The following is a 19,226-nucleotide window of genomic DNA, read 5'->3' on the forward strand; positions in this document are numbered from 1 at the left end:
CCCCCCCGCCTGCGCCTCTCACTGACTCTCTCCTTCCCTAGCTGCAGCTAACTCGGGTCGGGAAAATGCGACAGCGACTGCCCACTCGAGGTCGTCATGGCGACAGCCAGTGAACGTGTTCCTCTCCTCGGGCAGGCCCCCGAGTGTAGAGGAGCTGCTTCGAGAGGCGCAGCTCAATCTCCAGAGCCTGTTGCAAGGTACTGAGAGGGAGGGGGGCTGCGGCCGGAGCCCACAGGCGAGATGCGCAGCGGCTGGAGGGAGGCGAAGAAGAAAGAGGACAGGGACCAGCGAGAGAAGAAAAAAGAGAGAACAGTTTAAACCCCACTGAAAAACAAAACACACATTTTCCCACCTTCCAGACTGAACGATTCCAGATGGCTCGAATTCTCAGGCTGTTTACTTGCCACCCCCCCACCCCCGCCCCCTTATTTTTCAGTTCAGGAGGCCACTGGGAAAAAAGGGCAGAGGCAGAAGCAGGGCAATGGTCAAACCATTTACAAAGGGAACTGGGTGAGAGACTCCCACGGGGTGGGCTCACAGACCTTCTAGACCCTCTCTTGCCACGTCGCCCATGCCTTTGGAGTCCTTGCACCCAAGGACAATGGAGGCTTCTGCAGGGTCTCCCCCTCAGGGCTTCACCCACTCTGCTTTTGCCACAACCTGTCCGTGTGTCTCCTGGGGAGCTACTGCCTCATCAGAGTAAGCCAGATAGGGACACCTGGGTGGCTCAGTCAGTTGAGCTGGAGCGTCCCACTCCTGACCTCAGCTCAGGTCTTGAGCTCAGGGTTGTGGGTTCGGTCCCTGCGTTGGGCTCCATGTTGGGCATGGACCCTACTTAAAAAAAAAAAAAGTAAGCCCGATACACAGCACCCAGAGCTCTCCTCATCCCCAACTCCCAGCCCAGTGTCTTTGGAGTAGATACATGAGCACGGTGTACACAAAGCCGGGTCCACACGACCCGGACAAATAGCCCAGTCACGGGACCTGAGCAGTCAGACTGCATGCACCAGGCAGAGGGAGAAAACCCAGACTCTGAAATCAGACAGAGCTAGAATCTCATTCCCTTCCCACACCTAACTAGCTGTGGGACATTATGCAGATTACCCGAAGCTTCAGATGAATCAGCCATCTTTAAAGTGAGATTCCAGTTCCCCACGAGGCACAGTTTTGTGAGAATTAAAAATGGTACATAACCCGCTCAGCAAGAGTATCTTGCAGCTGGAGAGACCCCAATAAGATGCACCGACAACTCCTGGAACGTGTCCTTTGGAACACAGGCTTAGCTGGGCACAATATTAAAGTTAACACAAAGGGGAAAACAGTGCGGTTGCTGATAGGACCTTACAATACAAAAACCATACACATTGACCAGAGGGATTTAGGCACTGTAAGTGGCAAAGAGATTAAAACTCAGTGCTGTGAGAGAGACAACGGGGGTGTTACGGTATCTGGACGAAGGTTACAAGGGACATGCATATGTCAAAATGCACTGAGCTGTGCACTGAAGCTTTGTACACCTTACTGTAGGTGAGTTATACCTCCATGAGGTAATTCATACAAATAAAATCTCAGTGGTAGTTGCAAGCTCTGTTCCTACTCCGGCCACTCGCTGTCCCACTGAGGCCTCTCTTCCAGGCCCAGAAGTCCTTCCTCAGTGTCTTCCCACCTCCAATCCTTACACTTTCTTCACGGTTCTCTTCTTACCTCATTCGAAACCCTTTAACACTAGTTCTACTTCGCTCATTCCCTTCATGAGCACTCCCGCCAGCCACCTTGGGCCATCCAGCTCCAGAGGACTTGTATAGTTCTGAACCTCTTTTTCTTTCATTTGTTCATTCATTTCTCATTCACCTACTAGTCCTGGGCTTATCGTTTGTCCACCTAACCAGACCAAGCTTCTCGACAGAAAGAATCGCATCTCTTAGTACCCTTGTGTTTCCAGAAGCACCCGGCACAGAGCTGGATCCCCAAAAGGTGTTCAGTGGGCATTTGTTGAGTGAACGTTAAGTGTGAAAAGAAGACTTGTCAGCTGTTGTTTATCCATACCAATGAAGGTTAACTCTTATGGCAAGTAAAAAATGGTAGCTGGGCCACCCAACTGGACTCCAGCCAAAACCCCCGCCTCTCTTGCCAGGGCAGTGATGATGACCTCGGAGAAGCAAGATCCCAAGGGACACCGTGAGCCTTGTGTTCAGATAAAAGAGGAGCTGCCATGCAGAACAGGAGTCAGTGTGCTCTGTGTTGCCACCACGGGCAGATTTAGGACCTGTGGGTGGAAGAAACTTAGAGGGAGGCAGATTTCACCTCGAGATAAGGAAGAGCTTTCCTGCCATGCTTGGCAGCCCCAACTGTCCTTGGAAGGAATGATCTGCTTTGGGAGGAAGGCTGCTCCCCTTCTCTGCAGGTCTGTGTGGAGGCTGAAGAAGCATCTAGAAGGGCTGCTGAGGAGGAACTCTGAGCCCAGAAGGGGGTGTTGGGCCAGAGAACTTTTGAGGCTCCCCAGACTCCAAGTTTCTATGAGTCTTAAAGTCTCTGTTCAGATGTGCAGAGAGCTCCACCCCTGTTGGTTCTCTGTTCTCTCACGTTCCTCATCTACTCATCAAACTCATCACTTCAGTGAAGCCCATTCAAATCTTGTGCATCCCTCTTATTCACTGACAATGCCCCTCAACTTCTCCTTCCTTCTCTGCCACTACCTCTGCCTTCCCTCTCCCTCCCCTTAGCCCCCCTGGGCCTGACACCACCCACAGTGGGACTAAGGTGCAGGGAACCAGGCCCTCGGAGGCTCAGATGACAGTCTTCGAGATCCAAGGGAGCACTCCACATTGGACTTCACAGTGCAGATTTCTTTGTGCTTCACACAGCTCCTTTCCCTGGTAGGCTTGCAGGAAACCCGAGGAGCTGCAGGGCTTCAGAGAGAGGACCTTGCAGCGTGAAGTAGCAAAAGGTGTCTGCACCCCGAGCCTCTCCTCTAAGTTGAACATCTGAGGTGGGGCCGTCAAGACAGCAGCTTGGTCTCAGAACCAGCGCAACTCGGCTCTATCGACTCTCTTTTCTCCTCGGCCCTCGTAGTCCTGGGAAGTAGGCATTTTTCCGTGTCCAAAGCCAGAGGCTTGGATGCCAGGCCAAACCGTAAAGAAACAAGGCAAGTCAGGCCTGGCAGCTAGAGCAGGAGCCCCAGCTTGCGGCCCTCTCCCAGCCCAGTGAGTGGCCACGGCCCCCTAGAGTGTGTATCCGCTGTGCTATTTTTCAGAAGAATATGAGGAACAGTACTCGGAGGCCAGACTTCTGGGGCAGACCTTCCGCTCTGCTGATGAGGCCCCTGAGCCCACCCCTAGCCCAAGGTCCCAGGCTGGCAGGCGTCTGGAGTTTGTGTTGATGGTGAGTTGACTCTTCCCCCACCTGTGAGAGCCAGCATGGCAGAGCTCTCCATGCGCTCATGACAGGGGACCTCGAGCTGCGTACCGTACCCACCGGAAGCTGCTGCTCACCTCTGCTCGCCAGCAGAGCTACCCTGAGACCCTGCCGAGATGGGCCGTACACAGCAGGTGTCTGGCCTGTCAGCCCGTCCACACTTTCCCGCCTCCCAGACGAAGCCTCTGACCATCTGTCTAGTCAGCCATCCCGGAGGCACGGCTCATCTCGTCGGGAGCACAGCCTTCCCATCACCTTCTTTCCCAACAGCCTACAAAACGGCAGCTGAGCGAGGATGAGACTACCACCCAGGGTGTGAGGGCCCCTGAGGCCTCCCTGAGCCTGTCTACCACAGCCGACAAGCAAGCTGCCTGGAATAGCCCCTCCCCTCTGCCCATCCTAGAGGAGAAGCGGTGGCTTCAACCTTGCTCCACGCACTCTGACATTGTGCCCATCAACATCTCTGGTAGAGTTGCTCAGCCCCACCTCTGTTTGCTTCCCTCCATGCCAACTACAGACCATCCTCTCCAAATGCACTGGGCGCTGGGGGAGGGAGCAAGACTTTTCTCTGCTGCTGGCTCACCCTGCACTTCCAAGGTCATGGCTCTCGCTGGGGAATGGAGGCATGCAGGCGAGGGGGCTCTGGCTGCTCTCTCTTCACTCTCTGCTGGCACTGCCATGCTAACTGAGCCCATCTGATAGCAAACAAATTCCTCTTAACAGAAAACGCTAGGCCTCTGTGAACGTGTGTGCTCTTCGGAACGTCCATGGGAACCTAAAGTTTGTGAGTTAGGTTTGGTTTGGGGAGAGAGAACATCTTGTGCTGGAAGCCGGGTTTGCAGCACACAGATAGGAGTCGGATCGGAAGTGTGAGGTCTGTAGTGCTGGTGGTCAAAGGGAAGGTCCCACCGGAACACAGAGCCAGGGCCTCGTGGCACTTCAAGTAGATGCTCCGTCTGCTAGGGAGGTGGGCGTCTTCACCTTGTGCGACAAGTGTTTGAGAAGGGAAGTAATAGAAAGAGACCAAAGCAAATGCGGCTCAGCTGGCTGTGACTTTGGGGACACGGGGCGCCCTAGACCATGCCCATTATTCTTCCATGCTCCACACTGCACCAGCTGTACGTGGAAGGGGAGAAGAATCAGTCATTTCAGAAGGAGATAGGGCCAGCGACCTGCCGACATGAAGCCCTCCTAACTTAAAGGGACCAGAGGCCCCCTGGGAGCCAGCACTGGCTACTGGTCCAGTGGAGAAAGCTGCTGAAGGCGATGAGGACAGGTCTGGCCACGTGTGGTAGTGCTCCCCGAACATGGGGTCATTCAGCGCCACCAGCAACATCCCAGCAAATCAGAGGCAGAACTCAGAGCCTAGGGAGATGTACCGAGAGGAGTGAGGGCCGGGAAGAGAGACTCACCACGTGACGGCAGGCGCTTGGTATTTAAACTTCCACCTTACTCTCGAGGAGCCTGGCCCTGAGTTTTGCCAGCAGAGCCACTTGCTGGGGCCAGGGTGGGGAGTGGGTACCTATGCAGCCATGGGGCTGAGCGGGGAGGGTCTGGTGAGCCCGAGGCCACTATGGAATGAGAGACAGCGTGGGGAGCAGAGTGCTTCACCCCACCCCTGCCCCAGCAATTCCCCCTGGAGCAAAGACTGACCCAGTGTTTCAAGAGAAACAGAGCTCGATCACTACACAGGGGTGAACGTTGATAAAATGTGATCAGGTGACTGGAGGACAGACTAACAGGCTGCTTTCTGGATGGTGGGGGGCCAGTGGGGCAGCTTCTTGGAGGCCCTGTCCTTACTGGCCCATACAAAGGCTTTCTTTGAGAAACGATTACAATCAAGCAACATCTAGTCTCAACCTGTCTCTCTACACCAGTGGTTCTCACCCCAGGCTGTGCATCTGAAAGATCAATCACCCGGGGAGTTCAAGGAAAATGCTTCTCCTGGGGCCCTACAGCCAGAGATTGAAGTGTCCTTGATGGGGTTCAGGTACCAGGGTTTCAAAAGCTGCTCAGTTAGTTTTGTTATGCAGCCAGGGTTGAAAGCCCTGGCTCGGGGCCACCTAGGACCCCGGTGCAGGTGACCCAGTGCGACCTTTGAAAGCCATCATTTTGTCCTGGGGCCGTGGGTGCCCGGGGGGCTGAATTGGGAGGGATGAGGAAGAAGGGCCACTTGCCTGGACTCTGTTCATGCCCATTGCTACTGCCATCATTCCTTCTGTGCACCTCAGACCAATTTCCAATGTGCTGTAAACAGAAACCAGGATGCACCCAAGTGTCTTTATTTTGGCTACAGGGCAGCAGTTTGATAAACACGCAAGTTTGCGACACTCGTTGTTTAACACAGAGACAGCCGTGAACCCCAAATCCACCCTGAGGCGGAGGCGGACCATTATTGGATTCTCTAACTTTTCCCAGCGAGACCAAGGTGACCCCACCACAGCTGATGCCCCAGACCCTTCCCCTTGTTCACTTCCACCAGCCCTGCCTCCCAGGAATAATTCAGAGAGAGAGAAAGAGAGAGAGAGAGCGCGCGCGCGTGTGTGTGTGTGTGTGTGAGAGAGAAAGAGGCGAGGGGAGGCTTTGGATGTCCAAAAAAAAAAAGCTGATGTGGTAATTAAGGATAACCGAGGGCCCTTTGTCAAGGGCATCAACTGAATATGGAAAGCAGGTCTCCCAGGCTAATAAATTCATTATGTTATTGTTTCTCATTCTCCATGGAATATAGCCGTATGTGTCAGATTTAGGCAAATAGATCGAGGCAGGAATCATCGAGAAAAGCACCATGCTAACAGAACCATTACTGCCAGTAAATGGAAGTCAGCCAAAGGGCACAGACCAGAGAGATGTGGATGCGAGTCCTGGCCTCTCCACTTATTAAAACCCTGAGGCCTTGGCTAATTTGTATAACCTCTCTGAGCCTCAGGGCCTTCATCTGTAAATTGGGGATAATAATTCCAAGCTGGCAGAGGCGTCGTGCGGATTAGAGCTGTTACATATAATTGGCCTACCACGTGCCTGGTACGTAGTGGGTGTTCAATGAATGGTGGCTGCTCTTAAAAATTTATCATAGTTGTAGCAGCAGCAATGATGTGACAGTAACGATTACTGCAGATGAGAAAATCTTTGGGGACTTTGAACATTGGAATGATTTCCTCACATCTGTCGGTCATCCTAAGTCTCTCGTGTGTGGCAAACTAAAAACTGCCTGGTGCCAAAAATGCCACCAGGCTCTGAACATTCCAGCTGTGGCATACTCCAGATTCATTGCTGGGGCTGAAAGTCCCACCGCGCTATCCTTTAGCCGTTCAAAAGCCCCTGCTCTCATCTCAAGATGAGACCCCTCGGGAGCATCTGGGATGGTTCATGAGCCTGGGCTGAAAGCGCGGGAAAAACCCCAGGTAGCCCCGCATGCCACTCAAGCTCTAAAAGGAATCATTAAAGCCCGCAAGTCTTTGGCAGCCTCCTGGACAATCCAAGGGCAGGCACCCCGTGACTCACTGTGTGGTGATGGGCAAGGACCCAACTTCCCCAGCATCCTCATCTAGGGGAAGGAGGAACCAAGGAATCCTGACCAAGCTGTTGGCAGATGCTTCTTGGCAAAACTTTGGTGCTCCTGTCTCGAGAGGAGGACCTCGAGGGGGATCCCCGGCGGCCACACTAACTCTTTGTCTTTACCTTCTCCAGGTCACAGCAACAAGCCGGCAGGCAGCGTGGCCCACGCCACCACCTCAGACATCAGGCCCAGCCGTTCAGCCCCAGAAGGTGTGCATGGAAGAGTTGCAGTTGGTCAGGAAGCGCAGTGCCCAAATCTCACCTCACCGGTACTGAGGAGTCCTTCTAGCGACCCGGAAGAACCTGTCCGGGCGCGCGGTGGCACAACCCCCCCTGGCATGGAGAGCGTAGGAATGGTGTACAGCGTCCCCAGCTCCTGCAACGGGCCGACAGAGTCGACGTTCTCTGCTTCCTGGAAGGGAGATACTTTTACCTACATGACTCCAAGTGCCGCCAGCCAGAGCAATCGAGTCGGTGAAAATGGAAGAAATCCTTCCTCGGGCAATGCTTGGGTCTCTCTGCACGCGCTGCCGCCTCTAGTTCCTAAGGAGGCCGCTGCCCTCTTTGTCACTCGTGATGACCCCGCAGGATGCAGTGAGTTGGCTGGCTACTCTGAGCACCCTACTCAACAAAAGCAAGCATCAGAGCGACACTCCAAGATCGGCCTTCTCCCCAGTGGCACCTCGAGGCTGGAGACAGGCCCTGGGGGGGCCAGCAGGTTCCGGGAGCGGTCGCTATCTGTGCCCACGGACTCGAGTGCCACGGATGTGGACTACGAGGAGGAACAGAAGTCCAGTGAGGCGTGTGCCCTGCCTTATGCCAGTACGAGTTCTGAGGGCAGCAACAGTGCCGACAACATTGCCTCCCTTAGCTCCCAACAGGAGGCCCAGCACAGAAGGCAGAGATCCAGGAGTATCTCACTCCGGAAGGCCAAGAAGAAGCCTTCCCCACCCATGCGTAGTGTCTCACTGGTCAAAGATGAGCCGGCCCTCTTGCCAGAAGGTGGGTCAGCACTGCCCAAGGACCAGAGGCCTAGAAGCCTCTGCCTCTCCTTGGAACACCAAGGGCGTCACGCATCCCACCCCGATGCTCAGGGTCACCCAGCTGTGCCAACCTTCAAAGATCCGGAAGGTACACAATTCTCCCACCACTGGTATCTTACTGACTGGAAGTCTGGCGACACCTACCAGTCCTTGTCCAGCTCCAGCACTGCCACTGGCACCACAGTCGTCGAGTGCACCCAGGTTCAGGGCAGCTCAGAGTCTCTCACCTCCCCGTCCATGTCCAGAGCCACGACACCTTCCCAACTCTCCATCGAGGTGGAGGCCAGGGAAGTATCCTCCCCAGGAAAGCCCACCGGGCTGATGTCACCCTCCAGTGGCTACTCCAGCCAGTCAGAGACACCAACACCCACCGTCTCCATGTCCTTGATGCTGGGCCACCTGCCCCCTCTGACTGGCAGCATCCGGGTGCGCCCAGTGGTCCCTGAGAGGAAGTCGTCGCTACCCCCGACCTCGCCGATGGAGAAATTTTCCAAGTCTCGGCTGTCGTTTGACCTGCCGTTGACCTCTTCAGCCAACCTGGATCTGTCTGGGATGAGCGTCTCCATCCGAAGCAAAACCAAGGTGAGCCGGCATCACTCAGATACAAATTTTGGGGCCAAGCTGGCCCAGAAAACGAGCCCCAACCAGCCCGTTATGCCCATGGTCACTCAGTCTGACCTCCGTTCTGTGCGCCTGAGGTCCGTGAGCAAGTCTGAGCCGGAAGATGACGTCGAGAGCCTGGACTATGCTGAGGACTCAGGAGCAGAAGTCTTCACCTTGCCAGAGAGAAGGGTGAAACCTCCCATAGCTGAGAAGCCCCCCGTGGCCCGAAGGCCTCCGAGCTTGATCCACAAGCCACCATCCGTCCCCGAGGAGTGCCCACTCACCTCGCCGACCTTGGCTATGACCCCCAAGAGCTCAGTTCAACACACCCAACCACTCCCCCAAGACATCTACACGGTGGTGCGGAAACCAAAGCCCTCCAGCTTCCCTGAGGGCAGAAGCCCCGGGGAGCCGCCATTGCCCTCCTCTCTCCCTTTCACACCTTTTGCCAGTTCCTCTGGTGCTTTCTTCTCAGGAACACAGCAACCTCCCCAGGGCACTATGGAAGATAGGGGCCGCAAGGCGAGAGCCCTGCCTGAAAGAATCAGCCTCCAGAGCCAGGAAGAAGTGGAGAGAAAGAAAGGCAAGATCCCACCTCCCGTCCCCAAAAAGCCCAGCGTGCTATACCTGCCTCTCACCTCACCCACGGCTCACATGGAGGCGCACGGGGCTGAGCTGAGGCTGCCTCTCAGCCCCATCATCACCCTGCAGGAAGAAGCCAAGGGTCCCCCCACCAGTGACCACCTGCAGTCTCCTGGTACGAGGACGACCTCACCGCCGCAGGCTGAAGGTGAAAGGGAGGCAAGTCCTCTAGGTTAGTAAACTGTCTGCTGGCTTTTCCTTTCCACCCCAGGAAAGAGGAGGGTGCGCATGGAGAGCCAGAGACAAGCAAATGCCCCCCAGTAATGATCCTGAGTCCAGCACAACCAGGTCAGTAGGAGGCAGCTCCCGAGGGCTGGGGTTCTTCCAAAAAGGCCTCGCTGCCCTTGGGATTGGAAACGACCCAGGCAGGGGTGGCTCTCCAAGGCCCAGTTTGGGCCAGTCCACCCTGGAACCCCCAGGACTGAGAGAAGAAAATCAAACTAGGTCTCCGCACCCCGGGACCTTAGGAGTGCGTCTGCCTGGTCAGGCACACATCCCCCCACCCCAACTCTCTCTCCCCCTCACGCATGGGACCTGCGCCCTCCCAGACTGAGTTCCGCTGCTGCCTCCGGCTCACAGGCCTCTGAAACCGTGGCCTAGGTTCCCAGCAGCACCCTTTCGTAGTGCTTTCTGGAGGAAAGGGAACTCACTTGCTTGGATTCTTTGAGGCTGGCTCTTCCCAGGACAATAAGACTAGGCCAGATAATGTTTCTCATCCTTTTTGGGGTCTTTGTTTTTTATGTCCCTGTTTTGTTTCCATTGTGGTCAAATACACATCACGTGACACTTACCCTCTTCACCATGTTTTAAGTGTATACTTCAGTACTGTTGCGTTTGTCCTCGGTGCCGTGCAACCACGACCACCCTCCATCTCCAGAGCACTTTTCATCTCACAACCCTGAAGTCTGTACCCATTAAATAATAACTCACCACTGTTCCCTCCTCCTAGCCACTGGCAACCACTCTTCTACTTTCTGTCTCTATGAATTTGACTCTCTCCAGGGAGCTCATGTAGGTGGAATCACACCGCACTGGTCTTTTGTAGACCGCCTGTTTCACTTAATATGTTGTCCTCCACATCCATCCATGTTTCTCGTCCTTTTTCAAACCCTTAACACCAAACATCAAAATCTTATCACCTTTCTGGGGCGCCTGCGTGGCTGGGTCAGTTAGGCGTCAGACTCTTGGTTTCTGTTCGGGTCATGATCCTGAGACGTCGGGGTCCTGGGATCAAGCCCCACATCACGTCGTCAGGCTCCTTGCTCAGTGCAGAGTCTGTGAGCCTGCTTGTCCCCCTCCCTCCCCCTCCGCTCTTCCCCCCCTCCCTGTTTTCTCTCCCTCTCTCAGATACATAAGTAAAATCTTTAAAAAAAAAATCTTATGACCTTCCTTAAGCTGATTTGGACTTTCAGCATGAGTTAAATCAGACAGACCAGAACATGCAAACAAATCAAAGCCACAGGTAATTTTGGAATATGTTTTGTCAAACTCCACAGGATCCCTCTGAGATTCAGATAGGTCCCGCTCCCACCTACTGGTTGAGTCATTGCTTTACATTACTCTCAGCTTTTTGACTTTTTAAAAATGATGCATTCAAAGCAAGAGAACGCCCAGGCAACCTGTTGTAATGGAACAGGGATGAGAAAACAAGGACCCATGCTGATTTTCACCACTCAGGCCACCTCGGCTGGGCTGAAACATTAGCCTTCTGAACACCGTGTTCCTCTGCAAAATGGAGACATTAAGAGTCTCTGCCCAGCAGCCCTTTCAGAGTTGCTTTGAACATCAAATGAGATTCATATGAAAATGTGCTTTGTTGTAACTATTGTGGTCAAAGTATTTAATTCCTTCTGGTTCTTATGTCTAGGGAGCTCTATGGAACCGAGCACTGAAGAAAAAAGTGTCATCAGTGATAAAACAGCCGAATGGATCGCCGAAGATGATGATGACGTGTTTGTGGCTTCACGCACAACGGAAGATTTGTTTACTGTGATACACAGGTCTAGACCCATTTTCTTAATTCCTATTGTAGATGTCTTCCCTTTTGAGACCTCTAAGCAGCCACAAGAATTGAAACGGGAGACTGAGTTCAGATACCCACATATGTGAACGGCAGTCCGAGGCCTCACAGATGCAATTCGCTGACATCTTTGGGTGAAGTGGAGGAGGGGCTGGGAAGGGAGGACCAGGTGCCAAGTGAGAGGCCCCTCGTCTCCTAGCAACCGCACGGCCTAGTGTGGCTCCATCTGCTCTCTCCTCTCTCACAGCTCTGTCTACAGACAGAGACATTTAACCCTTCACAGAATTCCTCGTACCAAACAACTCTTAGCAAGAAGTGCAGTGGCGCCCCGAGCCAGGTATCAAAGCAGGAACGTGGGCAAAGGGGGGGGCCAGACGGGGACCCCGTTTTTGGACAGGGGCACAGAGCAGAGGCCTGGCCGTGAGAAAAAACAGAAAGAGCCCAGTTAGCAGAGCAGCAGGGGGGCCAGCTCAGAACACGATCAGCCCTCAGGCCGTCTTGAGTCAGAGTCACTGAGCTGCTAGCCTTGACTCCTTAAATTCTTCCTCGGTCCCAGAACCAGGGCAGGGTCGAGCCTGCAGGCCCTCCAGCTATGGGCACGGAAAGGAGGGTAGAGGCAGGGAGCCAGACAGGGAACTCTGAGGACTTAGCAGTGAGAGAGAGAGAGCGAGAGCAAGCGAGCTGGTTAGCGCAGTGGCTTGCAAGGCTGCTGTGTAGAAGCTCCCAGATCATGTCACCGGCCTTCATGAGGTTATATGAAGTATTAGGAAATGTCTGCCGCATTGAATTCACTCAAAGCAAACTTTGTCTTATTTAGGTCCAAAAGAAAGCTGCTTGGCTGGAAAGAGCCCGGGGAGGCCTTTGCCGGCGGCAGCAGACCAAGCTCCCATTCACCGGTAAAGAACACAGCCGATTCTCCAGTCAGTGAGTCAGCTGCCTCTGCGGGGTCAAGCGGCAGTGCCAACCTTGATGCTGGCAGAAACGATGATTTCAAGGCCTTGCTACAGAAGAAGGGAAGCAAGGCAACTCCAAAGTCCCGCCCCTCAGCAGCCGAACTGCTGAAGACCACTAACCCACTGGCTCGGAGAATTATTGCACAATTTTCAAAAGACTACGAAACCACTGATCACCCCAGTACCTAAGTCCTGGGCTCAGCAAACAGGGTTTAGTTACTAAACGTGAGTAGACGAAGGGGAAGAGAAAGGGTTTTAAAAAGGAGTTGTGGAGATAACAAAAGAGCCTACATGTCCTTTCCATTAATTCACCCTCTGGACATCAGGAGAAAGGCAACTCGACCGAGAACTAAAATCAACGGGCACTTTAATCACCTTCGGACATTTTCCGTTTCCATGCTTAACAATCTTGCCATTACTGACTACCGATTTTCTCCTTCTTTCCCCCCAGTGCTGTGCCCTGAGGAGAAATTCTCAGGCACAAGGGCACCTGTGCCACCTTTTCGGTCACTGACCGGGCTGCTCCATCCCTGACTCCTGTCACTGAGGGGCACAGTGTGAAAGCCGACTGGGGCTGCCAAAACTAGGGGTCGTAGGGTGCCATTGCCCATTAGTCACTTTCCGGGCAAGGCCTTGATGGCCCTGTGTGGAGAAGCAGAAAGCCCCTGAGACCTCTTCAACCACAGTCTAGCTCTCCGACTGCCCCCCCAGAGGGGCTCACGGGTGTACACTTATTTCAGCATGGGGTTGATTGGCTGGCTTTTGTCATGCAAAATATGAATGTGACTCTGTCTTGCAATTCATGCCTTTTCAGTTTGATTGTCTACGTGGAGAACAGGGTGATGAGTTTCAATAAACATGAAGACCCCACCCCCTTTAGCTAGGAAATGTCAGGACTGGGTTGCTTTGGATGGACCAAATTCAGCCAACAAACGAGGCAGCCATGCGTTCTCTCAGATCTCTCTGAGGTGACTCGTGCGTGCGCCCTGAGATTCTTCAAGTGTCTGTCAACAGCGATAGCTTGGATCGGTGCCCAGTTCATGCTGCATTCTAAGAACTCTTGTTTCATTTGCATATAACCTTCATTACAGGAAGTAATTAGCTGAAGGAACAGCATCATCAAAGGCTCAAGGAGGAGAGAAAGTAAGTGTAACTTGTCCACCTCCATTCAGTTTAGATTGTGGTTTGTGGTTGCTTTTGTTTTGGTTAAAGGAAGTCTTACTCTGTTTCAAAACCAAGAATGTATGGACTAAGAAGGATTTATCCAAAACGTAAAAGGCTGCCTTGCAAGTTGCTGTGGCCCATAACACAAGAAAAAAAAGGGCTATTTTTTTTTTTTTTTTGCCATTTAGGTTCCACCGTGTGACCAACTTTCAATTAACTGTGCTGTGGGGGAGTGGAGGGGCTGGGGAAAATAGGATGCTGACAGAGCCCCAGAACAATCCCTGTGACCCCCCCACACACACACACAAGCTTATAGGCATTAACTCTTGTTGTCAGTTCAATTTTTTAAGCAGGGCAAGAGCAGTGATTCATCTGATTTTCATATGTCTGGTTTCTGGGAGGTTGGGGGAGAAAAACAGACAATGCATTGAACAAAAACTGGCTGCCCAGTAATGGAGGGTTAATTGTCCATGTTCCCAAGAAGGGAAAAGAAAAGTCAAATGCAACTGTAGCCTGCTTCCTGGACCCCTTCCTCCTTCACCACCATCCCCCCCCTCAACGGATTCATTGGCCAACCTCCTGGAGGATGCAGAAACTGCCCCAGAGACAAGCAGATCTTGATTTTGATAGGTCGCATTGCTCACCAATGAGAAGCAAGCTCTTAGCTCCACTGCCCACACTCTAGCAGACAGAGCAGCTAAAAAGCTACACTGAGAGCTGAGGAGACTTGGGCCTCTCGCTTAGAAGCCTTAAGCCTAGGCCCTTGGTCAGTACAGTTCTGAATGCTAGACTTCTGAGTACAGGCCGGGCTCACCAACTTCTTCCCAATCCACACTTGCCCCTGGTTTAGGCAGAGGCCAGTTACAAGTAATAAGCAGCGAGAACCCAGTTGCTTTCGAAAGCATTCCAACTATTTGGTTTGAAGGTCCTGATCGAATTTCAGGGGGTTTGCCTGACATAAAATAGACTCATTCCTGGCCTGAATTTATATATAAATGCCACACTTTGTCTGCCCCAGACTCAGGATTCCAAAAGACAGAAACATTTTCCTCTGTAGGGAAATGAAGGGGTGTTTGTGCTTTGGCCTAACAAAAGTGAAAGGCTGCCAGGGCCTTCTCCTTGGGAACCACTTTGAACAGCTGAACTCTGAAGCCGAATATGAGACTCACATAGTATAGGATTTGTTACTGCTGCTGATTTTTTTCTGGAAGCTTCTCTCGTTTGCTACTTCCAGTGGGTTTCACCTCTCCCCTCACCTTGCTATCTCTGATGGTTTTCCCAAAAGTTTCTAAAACTGAATGCCCAGACACTTTTATGTTTTAACGTTACCTTGAGTCTTACTTTCCTCTCTGGTAGTCTGTGTACCTGGGATTTTTATCTTCTGCATCTTTATTATGGCCCTCAAATGCCCAGCAGTGTTTCCATTAGCACAAGAGGATTGGGGGCAGTGGACGTATGGCCAGAGGTAACACCAAGGACTAGAAATATTCCTTTAATATTTTGCAGCAGGGACCTAATCCCCAACAAACAACCAAACCGTAGAACTTGTTAGTCATCGAGGACCATGACACCAAACATCTTTCCTGCTCTTAACACTCAACCTCTCTCGCCCCCGTGATGATCCTCGCGGCGACTCTGTCTCCCACTGAGGCACACAGCACAGCGGTTGCTGCCTTGCACACCTGGTGCTAAGACTGGAGAAGCCCGGCTGGAAGCCCCTCCAGGCAGGCTTTCGGAGAGCCTCCTACTGCCACTGTTACTCATGCAGATAACAACGGTACCAGGTTGTGAAGGCGGAAATCAGAAGGGGTTCCAGTGAAATGAAGTTGGCCCCAGGAGGTCGGCTTCCAATTCAAGTTGATTCCATCCTTCTTGTTTGCTGATTCTAGCCAGTAGCCGCAGGGGGCTCTGCTAGCCTGACGTCCGTCTAGTCACGAGCAGAGGGAGTCATCGCCGGGACTGGTTAATGGGTAGCTAAAAGTGCCTTGCTCTCGGTGGGTGTTCATTGCTATTTGTGGTTCACGTGTTGACGGTAGAGAGCAGGCCATTCTTGGTCCAACAGGAAGCCTCTCTGGTGCCCCCTTTCCTTTGCCTGCCTCATCTCTCGCCTGGGCCTCCCCCCGGGCCCTAACTTGTCCCTCAGCCCCAACTCCCGTGACCTGTATCCCTTTGAGGAGGCAGGAGTGCAGGCAGCCAAATGGTTGGCGGTAGCCTAATGACCACAAGCCGACCAGCTGGTTTGAAGGCATTGCCTCGAGTGTGCAGAGAGGGAGGAGGGTGTACAAGGCTTCCGATGCGCATTTCACCGGACATCCATCTTAACTCTCTAGACGACGCGGATCAGGTTGTGATCCCGCTGCACCTACCTGTCTGAGCAGATGTGTCCCTGCACCTGCCCTCTTCCTCAGAAACAAACTATCCCCTGAGAAAAGACGAGTTCAAGGCCAGGGCTGCACTCCTCACCGCTGCAGCCTTGCATCCTCACCGAGCGTGTAACACGGTAGTAAGCTTTCACTTGAATCGGATCTGCCAGGGCCAGGACTAGCGTGAGGTGAACGAAGCGCACGCTCTCGGGGCCACGCACGTGCCTTACCCTCGTCCCAGCCCTGCACTTTGCACTCTGTAACTATCAGTTTACCTTCTCCCTGTGCACAAGTGTGGTTCCTTCGATAACTCCCTATCGGCCAGTGTACCAAATATTTTATTACCATCTCTTTTTCCATTGCTCTCAGCCTTTCTATGCCTGTACATCAAAGAGCCTTCAATATGATCAGAAAACTTGGCTGGTTTCCAAGCAACCTGCTCCGAGGGGCAAGTTAGGCCCCACGTTGGTGGGGATGCAGACAGGGGCAGCCCTTCAGCATGGTCGTGAATGAATTGGAGGCCTGCCACTGGGATCCTCTCTCTCCTCCTTCTGCTCCACGTTCCCCAGACCTTGGCTCCCAGCGCCAAGTCTCCTGAGTGCCTCCTGGTTTGTTCTCCTCACTCAGAAAAACGTGCTCTCAGGAAAGGGATGAAGTCCTTTACTTTGACATTGTAAGACTTAATGCTACCTTTTTTGAGGGCCGCTGTGCATTGTAACAGGGGAAAAGCCTTAAGCCAAAAGAATTGAAGTTCTACTTGTAGAATGTTAGGCACCAGTTAGCTGCCGAAGTGTATTTTTCACCACCGAAAGACCAAATTCCCTGACAGCTAATTCCAGAATATAGAAAATACCTTAGCCTCCTGGAATTATTTTCCTACATTGCTGGTGGTTGGCTGCACAGTCCTGATCCCCAGTGCTGTCCTCTTGGGCAAGGGACCAAGGGACCACATTTACCAAAAGACTCTTGGAAATGGCTCCTGAAAGCCACTGAGAAGGTCGAGATCATTCATATTGGACAGTAACAGTTTTACACAAATGGAAGTCATACTAATCATTTTAGTAAAAGAACACAAGGAGTTAAAGTTTGTGAGATTGCGTCCTGTTCGTGAAAGGTGAAACCATCCAATCAATGTGTGACCGATGTCGGTCGCCCGGTGTTCGTGGTGATTATTAAACTTCCCGGAGGTACAACTTTGCTGAACACAAGCTTCTGCTTCCCCTGCCCTTATTTATGTTTTGTGCTATCACGTCAGCCTGGTGTGAGAGACCCCAGATCTCTGCCAGAGCACGCAGTCCCTCCAAAGCCTTTGCTTGTGTTTCAGCTATAAGTCACGAAGATATTAGGGATTTAAGAGGACAAGAGAGTGGGGAAGAGGTACAAACAGCTGCCTTCATCAAAGGGTGGCAAGAATTATAATTTAAACAATGACATGAAATAAAGTTCTAGAATTTTCTGAAACACACTTATATAGGCATACAGTAGTAAATGGTTAGTGACAAATATTTGAGGCGCTTTTAATAAGTGTAGCAAAAATACATTTGCATAAGGAATGGGTTGTGTGAAATACATATATATGTTTGTTCAGCAAAGCCCAAAATCGGGGCCGGTGGTTCTCAGAGTGTGATCTCAGAACCAGCAGCAGCAGCAGCAGCCCTGGAATATGTGTGTGTGTGCGTGCGCTCGCGTGTGTGTGTCTGTGTGTGTATTGTGTGTATTCCAGTGATGTTACTTCTTCAAGGCCCTGAATCATTATAGCCACGACTGTCCAAATGGTTCCAGCCTTTCCCGTCGTTTCTGCAGTCATTAGAGCGATCAGTGTTTGGCCAAGTGATGTATGTTGTCATGTTGGTCAAGTATTCATTTGTTTGGTGTTGAGAAATGATTGAATCAACTACTTGCTTAACCTGCAAAACCCTTGATTTGACCTAGCCAGGACATCTGGCCTGTTTGGGGTTAAATTTGTTTGTACTTCACGAATAGGAAAAAGGAAGAAGTGTTCTGTTCGTTTGGTATTGCCAACCCTTCAGTACCTATCTTCTTCACCGCGGTGGCAGTTCTCTACGAGGGCTCTGATTTTCAGATTTTTGCCTACATAGTGGAATGTGATATCAACAAATTCACCGACAAAATATGAACTGGAACAACCAGTTAACCCCTCTCAGCTTCTCCTTAATGCCAAGCTTCATAGGAACTTATTCCTTACGTGGTGTTCAGCTTTGTTTTTAATGTCCAATTTTATAAAATGTTATGCATGTGGACGCGGCATTGTGTTCATTGTATAAGTCACCCCAAACTCATTTCCTCCTCCGTATGTATGATGGTGAAGAAATATCAATCTGGATGTTCTTACCTCTCCCGATCAACTGTAAATGACAAATATTTTCATTAATTTTTAAATGAGATATATTTACTCTGGCTAGTAGGTAAAATTTTATTCTTTTTATTATATTTCATTGCTACTCTTTTCTACTGACTCCAAAGCTTACTTTGGGGAATATTTCTTATTTCGAGGTTGTTGTATTTCTCTTATTTCCATATTTATCTGTAGTCACGGAATGTTAGAACCGAAGGGGACCAACCTCTCATTTTACACATGAGGCCCAGAAAGGAAGGAGGACGGACTAGTCCTACTGTGCATGGTCAGGAGACAGACTTTTGTTGCGTCAGCTGGCAGTGCTTACTGAGTGCCAGCGACACGCTTAAGAAGACAGGAATGTACTGACCAGTACCCTAGACTGGAGGGCTGAGATAAGGCCATTCCCCCCAGTGATGAGAAGTGTCCCTGGGTAAAAATTTCAAGAAGCAGCAGAAACTAGGAGCTATCATCATCCCAGTCTTTTTTAGAATTCTAACACAAGATGGAAGGAAGCCCTCTGTTGGGTGATATGACAAAGGATTTTTCTCTTTCTTTCTTTCTTTCTTTTTCTTTCTTCTTTCTTTCTTTTTAAGCATTCCATACTGGCTTGCTACCAGCAATTGAAGTGTATTCTTTATATAGCTAGAGTTGTTTGTGTCTTCTCAAAATAAACAAGTTCTGTTAAAAATCATTTTCTGTTTCACTCTCTGGTTTTCATTGTAGCAGTGATGCCTTTATTCAGACACCAAGCCCAGGTCGTGAGCCTGCGTCACTGACCACACAAGTGTGGGGCCCACACACAGGGGGTTTGATTCTCACAAATCCCTGAGAGCCCAAAGCTGATAATGCAGGACACGGTGTCTCACAGGAACCTGGCCCACCCAGCGGTGAGCCCAAGCTACGTGGGCAGGTAATTGGTGTTCAAGGACTTCGTCTTGGGCACTCGAATACGACTGCTGCTGGAAGCACCAAGGGGCCGCAAAGGAGGCGGTTCTCTGGTGAAGTGGGCAGCCGTTGCCAGGCTCCTGAGAGGGAGGTTGCCATAGCAACTGTGCTCAGGGCACGCAGTCCCTCTTTGTTCTCTGGCTCAATTAAGCCATCCAGCAGAGC

General features: G+C 51.7%; 1 protein-coding gene across 16 annotated transcripts in view; it reads left to right on the top strand.

Moving 5' to 3' along the window:
* Nucleotides 1-18,807, top strand: part of LOC100478758 (NHS-like protein 2) — a 122,709-nt gene extending 103,902 nt beyond the window's left edge. For 5 of the 16 annotated variants that reach the window (XM_034649688.1, XM_034649685.1, XM_034649686.1 and 2 more), the window contains 6 exons: nt 3,254-3,381; nt 3,685-3,880; nt 5,711-5,842; nt 7,102-9,429; nt 11,125-11,257; nt 12,095-18,807. In XM_034649688.1, the coding sequence (XP_034505579.1) occupies nt 3,379-3,381; nt 3,685-3,880; nt 5,711-5,842; nt 7,102-9,429; nt 11,125-11,257; nt 12,095-12,419 (3,117 nt within the window). In that variant the 5' untranslated portion in view covers nt 3,254-3,378 and the 3' untranslated portion in view covers nt 12,420-18,807. Of the gene's footprint in view, nt 1-41; nt 198-3,253; nt 3,382-3,684; nt 3,881-5,710; nt 5,843-7,101; nt 9,430-11,124; nt 11,258-12,094 lie in introns of those variants that run through there. The other 11 variants (XM_034649682.1, XM_034649683.1, XM_034649681.1 and 8 more) reach the window with 5 other exon arrangements.
* The last annotated feature ends 419 nt before the right edge of the window (nt 18,808-19,226 follow it).

The sequence above is a fragment of the Ailuropoda melanoleuca genome, chromosome X (assembly GCF_002007445.2).
Source record: "Ailuropoda melanoleuca isolate Jingjing chromosome X, ASM200744v2, whole genome shotgun sequence".
Lineage (NCBI taxonomy): Eukaryota > Metazoa > Chordata > Mammalia > Carnivora > Ursidae > Ailuropoda > Ailuropoda melanoleuca.